At 43.1% G+C, this 11,736-nt stretch overlaps 1 protein-coding gene across 3 annotated transcripts in view; it reads left to right on the top strand.

Moving 5' to 3' along the window:
- The window catches only part of TLCD4 (TLC domain containing 4), a 52,106-nt gene that overhangs the window by 1,825 nt on the left and 38,545 nt on the right, over positions 1-11,736 (top strand). Inside the window, exon 1 of one of the 3 annotated variants that reach the window (XM_072127583.1) lies at positions 2,536-2,805. The exons of 1 other annotated variant lie outside the window; for it this stretch is intronic. In XM_072127583.1, coding sequence (XP_071983684.1) covers positions 2,785-2,805 — 21 coding nt within the window. In that variant the 5' untranslated portion in view covers positions 2,536-2,784. Of the gene's footprint in view, positions 1-2,535; positions 2,806-6,161; positions 7,557-11,736 lie in introns of those variants that run through there. One more of the 3 variants, XM_072127586.1, reaches the window with a different exon arrangement.

Below are 11,736 nucleotides of genomic sequence, written 5' to 3'. Positions count from 1 at the left end.
TATGTCACTTTCATGAATGGAGACCATTCCAACCCTTTCTGGTTCTGCGCCACTTTATTAATTCCTTGCGCCACTATCTGACATCCTAGTGAAAAATATAGTACAAATCGTGCACCAAAAAAGGACCCTTTGCTAAAATTGAAAAATGCCCCCAGTATGTGTTTTGCACCATATCTGGGTTTGGGCTAGCACACATTTTAGGGTGCATTCACATGTTTAGTTTTACTGATGCAGATTTTGATGTCAAAACCAAAAGTGGAGTAAAAAAAGTAGTAGCACTTCTCATTGATATGTGCTCACCAGTAGTTGATTATAATACAGCGACCAAGCTTTCTGGTCCATGAAATCCTCGTACATCTGTTCCTGCTCTCCATACACATGTACAAGTGGCACTTCAAATCATCAGGTACTCACCATCGGCTCACATTCATGGCCACTTTTTTCTCTGCATTTCCATTCACCTGGTTTCTGTAGTTTTGGCAAATTAATGTGATATTTTCCCACTATTGATTGCAAGCAGATTTTGCCAGATTCAAGAATGTTAAATTGGGGAACTTCCTCTTTTCACATTTCACAAAAAATCACCACAAAAAAAATGCAGAAAAAATAGCGCTGAAACTTCTGTACAATTTTCCGCTCAGATAGTGGTTACACTAAAAGGAATGGTGCAGATGGACAGTAAGAGAAGACATCAACAATCTTTTGGAAGCAATGGACATTTTAACTGATCTTTTAGACTTCTAAAATTATTGTTTTAGGTTCGAGTTCTGCTCCATTTCTTGCTGCAGCTCCGTGTTACAGAGGAATCGCCCTCCAGACTCCAGGAATCGCCCTCCAGACCCTTGTGGACATCTCTGGATGACCTCGATTGTCAGCAGTGGCCCATGGGTCACAGGAGGGTGACTTTTATCAGTTTTTCTCTCCCCTGACCAATGATTTCACTGACAATCCTCAGTGGTCACATGTCTGCCGATATCAAAAAAAGATCTGTTGGCTATACTGCTGGAATGGGGAACCAGACTAAGACCGGCTGCCCACAAGTTAATTCCAGATTTCTTGGACCAAACGTCTAATCACTGGACATCAACAGACATGCAAAGAGGCTTAGAACAGCAAATCACGCAAGCGCATGTAGCAAGTTTCACGGTACAAACTAACCCCGCACTCTGGCCAACTAGGGTTGCAACTGAAAAAAACTTAGATATGATAAATACAACAAAAAACAACCCTCAAAAACAAGTAACAAAATGGTGGTTGCATGTTCACAAAGGACCAGGCTTCAGGCCCTCCTCAAATAGATTCAAAGAAATGGCAGCACCCCAAGAGTTGTGATGAAAAATAGTGAACTTTTATTACATCACCTTGAAAAAGGCTCAATGTTAAATAAGATGCACACATCTGGAAGAAGGAGAAATACAAAGACGAATTAGGTGTAAACAAGGATCACTGCTAACTGCTGGAAAAAGGAGCAAAAAATTGTGCAAATACCCGAATGTGCTCAAAAAGTAAAATACAACCAAAAAAGGCGAATCAGACTAAGATAAATCTGCTCCATAGTGCGCTGCCATTTCTTTCAATCCATATTAGATAGAAGGGGAAATATCTTTCCTGACTCTAAATTAGATAGGACAGACAAAGAGACAGACAGACAGGTCCAGCAGTGTCATAGCACAAGTACTTGGTGATGGTATTTTCCCCCCACTAGGTGGCACTGTACTGCTAAAGCAGGAACACCACATTAACCCTTTTGTTTCTGGTGAATACTAAATAGTTTAGGTGGATTCATAATAATAGTGATAAAAATATTTATATACAGGCGGTCCCCTACTTAAGAACACCCCACTTACAGATGACCCCTAGTTACAAACGGGCCTCCAGATGTTGATAAATTACTGTACTTTAGTCCCAGGCTACAATATACAGCTAAAACAGTTATCAAAGATGTCTGCAATTAAGCTTTATTGTTAATCCTGGTTCTTATGACAATCCAACATTTTTAAAATCCAATTGTCAGAGAGACCAAAAAATATTTGGCTCGGATAACAATGATAAAATATACAGTTCCGACTTACATACAAATTCAACTTAAGAACAAACCTACAGAACCTATCTTGTAAGTGATCCGGGGACTGTCTGTATATACATATACTATAGTGCCATAATAGTCCAAAAACCTTTACAGATTATGAGGAACATATACCAACAAAATACGATATTACAGAGCACTAACATTGTCAGAGGAAACAATAGGAATGAGGTTTCTGCTCACAAGAGCTTACAATCTACAATAGGTAAAATAATTATATAATATCTACAAAATATCTAAAATTGTATTTGCATACACCCAGAGGGGGGGGGGGGGGGGTCTGTATTAACCCTCCAGGTAAATGCTTGTGTGTAGACACTGGATTATGTAGCAGTGCTGCAGCAGCACATGGACAGGTACATTGCTGCTATGAATGGGCAGGGCTGGCTACAAAGGTGGTGCAGATGTCATTGGCACAGCAGCTGGCAGCTGCCTCCTGTAAGCTGTGCTGCCATACATTGCATAGCCCTGTCTCCTCCAGCATCCCCTATTCAGCTCTCAGCCTCCTCCTCCTCCTCAGTGAGGCCCAGGGAGGGGGCAGAGATCTCACTCACATACAGCAGTGTCTATGAGCAGAGCTCCTGCCATATCCTGGATGTGAAGCTTCTGTGCCTGGATCAGCACTGAATACAGCAGCCAGCATGGTCCCCCTACAGCCAGGACAGCAATGAGCCCCCCAGAGCCTCATAGTGACCTGTATGCAGGACCCCCTCCCACAGGTAACGCACTGCTTGCCTACTAGGCCTCCTGATGTACAATGCTCATATTGCATGCATCTATGTTGCATTATCTATACTTATCTATTGCGCTATATTCACATGCAGAGGATTTGTTGCAGCCTGCTCATCCTATACGTATGAGGTTTGCAAAAAATCCATGTGCTTTTTTCTTTTTACCCCATTCAGAAATTTCAGCAACAAATTCATTTCAGTGAGTGCATTTACCATTATCCTGCCTTGTTTTTGCTTCCTTTGTTCCCCAAACATTCCCACACTTGTCATCATGGAGAAGTGTCAGTCGTCCTCCGTGATAACGCTGTGGGGGACAAGTATCAGTCCAATGGCTCTTTTCAATTGGAGCATTGTTGGATAGTGTCAGTCTGGGTACTGTGCTCCCGGTATAGGGCACTGGCTATCCATATAGGGTCCACAATGGGCCTGGCTTACGCTTGTGTACATCCATTTATTTTTGAACAATTATTATTATTTTGGTAAATATGTGTCTAAAAGCAACTTTGTCATGCCAAAATATGCAGGACAATTTTGGGGAAATGGTGCAACTTTGTCATAAAAATGGTGCACAGTTTCATGCACCAAGAGTTTTTGTGTACTTAATCATGTTTGGAGGGTTTTGTTCACTCCAGTTCTGTTCTGTGACATAACAAGTGCTAACTAAGATCACACAATCCTGTTGACTGGAGTTTGGTCCATTATTTTGGAGGTCTCCTTTCGCTATGATTATTAAATGGAATTTGCAATGAAGCCCCCAAGTGTGAACCCGGGGACCTGGAATTGTGCTCTCTTTTGACACATGCATTTTACTTAGGCCAGGTTCATACAAACAATCTGCATATCTGCAGAGGGGAAGGTCATGGGAGACCTGTATGGGGTATTTATCAATTTTGGCGCAGGGTTTTGTGTTTCCTGAATCGTGCTATAAATTTACACTGGGATGTTAGATTGTGGTGCATGGGGTTAATGAATTGGCGCAGGACCGGAAAGGTTTAGAAGTTTCTCCACATTCATGATGGTTACATAAAACTCCATAGGAGTGTGCGCCAAAAAATTGCTTTGAAAACAGTGTTTGGGGAAAAAGAAGCTTAGGAAAAGTGTAGGGATTTCAAAACTGCCCAAATTGTGCACCTCAAAAAAGAAAAAGCGTTTGTGTCGGAAAAGGACAAATATTGTGGTGCGAACACTTCACAAATAAGGCGAAGAAAGGCAAAAAAAATTACCTAGAAAACTGTCGGAAAGTCAATAATAAATGTCCCCCGTGTCTCCAATGAATTGCTCCAATCAATGCTGATGGATACACTTTGTTAAGAGAATGGTAACGCCCAGTTGGCAATTCATTCATAAATTTTTAGGAGGAATAACAGGAACAACATGATGCAGAGTTTTTAGAAAGATGATACAACGGGGCACATGTATTATCGCATCTGCGCCAAAAAAATGCCTGTATTTTAATGTTTTTTTGGCGCAGAACTGTTGCGGATGATTTATAATGAGTTTGCGCCAGAAAGAACAGATGTTTCCGACTAACCCAACACCTCCGTCTTTTTTTGGCGCAAGTGGGCGTGGCCTAATGTTTCCACATTATCCTCCACATTTATGTGTATTTTGTCTGCATTTTTAGGCGCAATTTTTGGCGCACGATAGACCAGGAAAAAATTGGTCAGAGCAAAATGAAGGCGCAGTTCATGAAAGATTTTGGCGCACATTTCATTACTGTCGGCATTTTTCTGGCGCATGACTGATTAATTCCGTCTACCCAGTAATCACTAACAGCCGTGCACCGCTTTAATACATTGGGCTGTGCTTTACAGAGACTGATCTCAGATGCCAACAGTCGTCCTTGCGGCACAATTAGTAAATCCCCCCCAATATGTTACTTATTTACTAAACAGACATGTCAGGAAAAAGTGCTTTAGGTATAGAAGCCAAGCCTTCATGTAACCTAACACTGCTGGACTGTGCAGCATTATGATGTGAAACGTGAAAGTGAGCTGTTCCCACAGAAAGTTGATTATTGAAAGTTCCATCATTCATCAAAACTGATTTTCAAAAATTATTAGAGATGTTGCCCATGTGATTACTGTACTTAAACATGTCCCATGTACATGGGAGTCAGGTGTAGGGTGTGTCCGCTACGGCTGAGTCGGGCAGCACCTCCTCTTTAATCCTGCAGCTCCCCAGCTATGTCACCCGGCCAGCCAAATCTCTGTGCCTGGACGCTAGCCTCTCTTGGCTATCATGTGCAGAGAGCTTGGCAGTGAGTCTGCATCCTCCGCCCGCTCACTGCGCATGCGCCGCATCATGCTCACTGCTCAGTAGTGACTGGTACACAACTACCTACAGAGTTTGCGTAGCACTCGTCAACAGCTCACAGGATGAAGCACATGCGCAGTGAGTGGGGCGGAGGATGCGGACCCGCTCTGACACTCACTGCACATGGCAGCCAATAGAAACTAGTGCACAGGCACAGTGATTCAGCCGGGTGACGTTGCTGGGGAGGTGTGGGATTACTTTGAGGAGGAACCGCCGTGGAGGCCACTCCCCATCTGACTTGCTGGATTCTCTGCCTGGATACCAAACCAAATTTTACCTATTTGTGAGGAGAGAACCTGTCAATGCCCATTTTTTTGGAAAAAGGTGGTGACAGGTTCCCTTTAACACCATGTACCAATGGGTCGCTTTTTTTTTTGCCATACAGCACTTAGATAGAAAATTGTTTACGTGCCTAATACCTGAGACCATTTTTTTACGACCATGTTCACTCCGCGAAACATGGTCCATTTTCCACCATAATAACTGCGGTCATGTGAACCAAACCATAGTGAGCATTTATTATTCACGTTCCACCAGTTTTTTGGATGTCTTTTTTTCTCTTTATTTCTGCGCCTTGTGTGCCATATTTATTATTTGTCAGCGCCAGAATTTGCTTCTTTTTCGACACTCTCACCTTTGTTTTTTTCTTGTCGATTTGAGAGCAGCTTTTGAATCCTGACACTTTTCCTGCAATTCTAGATTCCCAACACTTTTTTTGCACATAATATGACCAACCAAAAGCTGGTCTACTAAATTCTATTTCACCTTCATGTGGAGTCATTTTAGACACTTTTCACTTGCATCAATTTATTAAGCCCTTGCAACACCATCTATAATCCCAGTCTAATAAACCACACATTTTGTGCGTCAAAAAAACGGATCCTGCGACAAAAATTATAAATGACCGCCAGTGAGCCTGGGTAACACTGCCACAGTCCATTGTTCCTCTGAATCCTCCATATGTTGTTCCTGAAACTTTTCACCTGAAATGGACCTGATACTTAAAAGGATATGTTTAGAACAGGTAGGTTTGTACTGTGTCTCTAAGCAATGAATTTCCCTGCAAAAGGTGGATACAGCTCAACCTTTGCATAGTGGAGGTTGAATTGCGCACTCCGAAATTGTGCACATTTTCCACACCTTTTTGGCTTAAATTGAGTTACACAGGGACAATGAGTTCTTGACGTCGAACAAGGCGTTTCTGCAACTGGTAACTTATCTTATGCACAATGAGGTTTATCTGTGATAACATAGGAAACAGCAAGCACCCAATGCCCAGGGTCACTGACAGATATGGCATCTTATGACATTTTGTGACAGCCTCACATACTGTACCTGACAGTATGACATGAAAGCATTCAGACCCCTTTACATTTTTCACTCTTTGATTCATTGCAGGAATTTGGTAAGATCAAAATAGTTATTTTTTGCCCATTGATGTGCACTCTGCCCCCATGTTGACAGAAAAAAACTGTAATGTAGAAATTTTTGCTAATTTAAGAAAAAAAACCTTTGCTGTGACACTCATATTTAACTCACATGCTGTCCTTTTCCTTCCGATCCCCCTTGAGAAAGTACTGCTTCATCGGAGTCCAGCTGTGGTCAACTAAACTGATTGGACTTGATTAGGAAAGTCACATACCTGTACATATAAGACCTCGCAGCTCACAGTGCATGTCAAGCAGCCCGAGGAGCTCATAGACAGAATTATGGCAAAGCACAGATCTGACCAAGGTTAAAAAAGAATTTTTGCAGCAATCAAGGTTCCTAAGAGCACAGTGGCCTCCATTATGCTTAACTGGAAGAAGTTTGGGACGACCACAACTTTTCTTCGACCTGGTTGTCCAGCCAAACTAAGCGATCATGGGAGAAGAGCCTTGGTGAGCCAGATAAAGAAGAACCCCAATATCACTATGGCTGAGATGCACAGATGCAGTAGGGAGATGGGAGAAAGTTCCATAAAGTCAACGATTACTGCAGCTTCCACCAGTTGGTGCTATATAGCAGAGTGAGCCGAAGGAAACCTCTCCTCAGTGCAAGACATATGAAAGCCACATACAGTTTGTAAACAGAAGAAGGACTATGGGGGCAGAGATAGGACAACTGGTTGCAAATGGAAAAAAAGATGAATGTGGCCAAGTACAGAGATTTCCTGGATGAAAACCTCTTTCAGAGTGCTTTGGCAGGGGTTGGAGATTCACCTTCCAATAAGACAATGACCCTAAGCTCACAGCTAAAATAACACTGCAGAGGCTTCAGAACAACTCTGTGACCATTCCTGACTGGCCCAGACAGAACCCGGACCTAAACCCAATTGAGCATCTCTGGGGAGACTTGAAAATGGCCTCCACCAACGTTCACCATCCAACCTGAGGGAACTGGAGAGAAGCTGCAAGGAACAGGCAGAGGATCCCCAAATCCAGGTGGGAACAATTTGGCTGTACTAGCTCAAAAGCTGCTTCTACTCAATACTGAGCAAAGGGGCTGAATACTTATGACCATGTGATATTTCAGTTTTTCTTGTAGATATTTTTTCTATTTTATTAAACATTTCATTTTTTTTCTGTCAAGATGGGGGCAGAGTGTACATTAATGATCACAAAACAACTCTTTTGTTCTTACCAATTGGCTGCAATGAAACAATGAGTGAAAAATGACCACTGTGTAGTCAGTTTCATAGAAGTGAATGGACAAAGAGGCACATCATTCATCTACTATACTTGTTACCCCTATTCTCATGATCTGGGGCCGCAACAGACATTTATGTGGCATCTCTGATGGGTAACTAACCAAAAAACAATCTACATCAGTGTAATAAGGTAACAAACCTGTGAAGTTTGACCCTGCAGATTGTTCAATGTCTATGTGACTCAGGCTACATTCACATGAACATATGGGGACGTATATGTGGCCGACATATATATGGCGTATACCACCATACATCACAAAGTACCGTTCCGCTGCCCGTAGAAAGATAGGACATGTCCTATCTTTCGACGGAATGTGGCGCCAGGCCATATGTTGCATACATCGTGTGAATGCAGCCTAAGGAACATAACCGAGTAGAGCTATCTCTAAATAAAGAAGCACATCACAATAAAGAGGTAACTCCATGTTTAAAGGGGTTGTCCAGGTTTAGGATAACACTACTGCTTTCATCCAGGCATAGCACCTTTCTTGTCAAAGGGTCCTATCTGATACTGCAGCTCCATTGAAATGAATAGGAGTGCGCTGCAATTCAACATTCAGCCTGTGGACAAAACCAGTCATGTTTATTTTTAATCATATTCAATCCTTTTTATAATAATAATTACTTTATTTATTTATGTAGCCCACATATTACACAGCACACTGCTTTTTTTTATCCCCTATTCATAGGATATGGGATTATAATCTGATTGATGGGGGCCACTTTGTTGCATGAATTCTAGCAATTGTGAGGGTCTAAAAGATTTTACATTTATTGTTCATCTTATATTTTGCGTGATAACCCCTTTTACACCTGACAGGCAAAGAAAATATTTGGCCACATGCTCCAAATAATTGTTTTCGTTCTTTATCTGGACAAGAAAACCAATGACCTTCAATGTATTCGTATATAGAGTGTCTGGACTATGGCTGCATAGCAGACATTCTTTTCTTAAAGGGAACCTACCACCACGATTCTACCTATAAAGGTAGAACGGGTGGTAGGTGGATGTATGGGACATGAGGATAGCCCTTTTTAGAGCTATCGTATATACTCGAGTATAAGCCGACCCGAGTATAAGCCGAGACCCCTAATTTTACCATCAAAAACGGGGAAAACCTATTGACTCGAGTATAAGCCGAGGGTGGGAAATGCATTAGTCACAGACCCCCCCAGTATGTATACAGCCTGCCCGCAGTAGTATACAGCCTGCCCCCAGTAGTATACAGCTTGCCCCCAGTAGTATACAGCTTGCCCCCAGTAGTATACAGCACTGCGCCCAGTAGTATACAGCTTGCCCCCAGTAGTATACAGCTTGCCCCCAGTAGTATACAGCAGCCCCCAGTAGTATACAGCAGCCCCCAGTAGTATACAGCCTGCCCCCAGTAGTATACAGCTTGGCCTCAGTAGTATACAGCCGGTCCCCAGTAGTATACAGCACTGCCCCCATTAGTATTCATCACTGCCCCCAGTAGTATACAGCACTGCCCCCAGTAATATACAGCACTGCCCCCAGTAGTATACAGCCTGCCCCTAGTAGTATACAGCCTGCCCCCAGTAGTATACAGCTTTCCCCCAGTATTATACAGCCAGTCCCCAGTAGTATACAGCACAGCCCCCAGTAGTATACAGCACAGCCCCCAGTAGTATACAGCACAGCCCCCAGTAGTATACAGCACTGCCCAGCCTGCCCCCAGCAGTATACAGCACAGTCCCCAGTAGTATACAGCACAGCCCCCAGTAGTATACAGCACAGCCCCCAGTAGTATACAGCACAGCCCCCAGTATTATACAGCCAGTCCCCAGTAGTATACAGCACTGCCCCCAGTAGTATACAGCACAGCCCCCAGTAGTATACAGCACAGCCCCCAGTAGTATACAGCACAGCCCCCAGTAGTATACAGCACAGCCCAGCCTGCTCCCAGCAGTATACAGCACTGCCCCCAGTAGTATACAGCACAGCCCCCAGTAGTATACAGCACAGCCCCCAGTAGTATACAGCACAGCCCCCAGTAGTATACAGCACAGCCCAGCCTGCCCCCAGCAGTATACAGCCAGCCCAGCATTAAAAGAAAATAATAAACTTATAAACTCACCCTCCGGTGGCCCCGACCTGCAGCGCTGCTCCCCCGATGTCCGCGCGGGTCCTCTTCTGGCTTCGGCGCCCGTCTTCTCTCTTCACTAACTTCGTGCTGGGCGCCGCCATTGTTCTCCCCTGGACGGCGCCTAGTATGACGCACCGCTGCTGACGTCATACTAGGCGCCGCCTGGAGGAAAAACATGGCGGCGCCCGGCATGAAGTTAGTGAAGACAGAAGACGGGTGCCAAAGCCAGAGGAGGACCCGCGCGGACAACGGGGGAGCAGCGCTGCAGGTCGGGGCCACCGGAGGGTGAGTTTATAAGTTTATTATTTTTTTAAAGATTTTTTTATGACTGTATGACTCGTGTATAAGCCGAGGGGACGTTTTTCAGCACATTTTTTGTGCTGAAAACCTCGGCTTATACACGAGTATATACGGTAATCCTCACATCCCCGCTAACTTTTTAAAACTTTAATACCCTAATATGTTAATTTTCTTAAGAAGCTACTGGGGCGTGGAGTAGCTGGACATGAGGCTACACGTCGCGGATGCTCCACGCCCCAGTAGTCTCTTTTCTCCTCCTACCCTGACATCTTCGGTGCGCAGCTACGAGGGAAGCCGGCATTCTGCACATGCGCAGAACGACTGGCACACGGCTGCGCAACCACTGCTCCGAAGCCGGAGCTACTGTGCATGCGCAGAATTCTAGCTTTATAGGTAGAATCGTGGTGGTAGGTTCCCTTTACATTGAACATTGTAGGTGTGGTTGGTTTGTATACCAGATTTCCCTTCTGTGGGCTCTATCTCTAATTCTCAGTTGTCTCTGAGCCAGTGGAGACCAGCTGTTATGATGTCTTCCATACGTGGCACATCGAAAGTCTAATAATAACAATAATAATCTTTATTCATATAGCGCCATCATATTCCGTAGCGCTTTAGAAGAATCTACCCCATAAGTAATCCTTTTATAGGAAGCAACAGCAGGATCATATAGAGCAATAAACAGATGGACAGAACAGTAAATCTAAATAGGAGGCATAAGATGTCTATTAAGCTGCAGCGGCCTATTTCCATACCTGTGTCTCTCTTGTCGCTCATTCAGATCATCTTTCCATATACTTTAACCCGCCGATGCTCTTTTTCGATTTTGCGTTTCCATTTTTCACTCCGTACATTAAAAAATCTATAACTTTTTTTATTTTTCCATGTAAAGAGCTGTTTGAAGGCTTGTTTTCTGCAGAACAAACTGCACATTGTAGTGTTGGAATATTATCTTCCATACTGTGTACTGAAAAGCGGTAAAAAATTCCAAATGCAGTGAAATTAGGGAAAAAAGGCATTTGCTCCATTTTCTTGTGGCTTGATTTTTATGGCTTTCACTGTGCCCACATATGACAATTCTCCTTTATTCTTTTGGGTAGTATGTTCAAGAGAATACTAAATATATACCGTAGGTTTTATTGTGTTTTAATATTTTTAAAAAAATTAAAACCTTCTGTACAAAAAAAAAAAAAAAACCTTCCCTTTGCCATCATCTGGCACCAATAACTTTTTCATATTTCGGAGTATGGAGCTGGTGTCACTTTTTTGCAAGATGAGTTGACGTTTTCATTGCTACCATTTCAAAGACTGTACGGCCTTCTGATCACTTTTTCTAAAAAACTTTTTATGTATTGCAAAATGGCGAAAAAGTGAAGTTTTTGACCTTTGGTCGCTATTTTCCGTTATGGAGTTTAACGTCGGGAATTACTGTTCTAATATTTTGATCACACATTTTGGGATGTGGTAATACCTAACCAGAGATCTGGTCCTGGTCCTGTTCAAAATTAAAAA

The sequence above is a fragment of the Engystomops pustulosus genome, chromosome 10 (assembly GCF_040894005.1).
Source record: "Engystomops pustulosus chromosome 10, aEngPut4.maternal, whole genome shotgun sequence".
Classification (NCBI taxonomy): domain Eukaryota; kingdom Metazoa; phylum Chordata; class Amphibia; order Anura; family Leptodactylidae; genus Engystomops; species Engystomops pustulosus.
The sequence above is the reverse complement of the archived record's forward strand: the minus strand, read 5'-3'. Positions and strand labels throughout refer to the sequence as shown.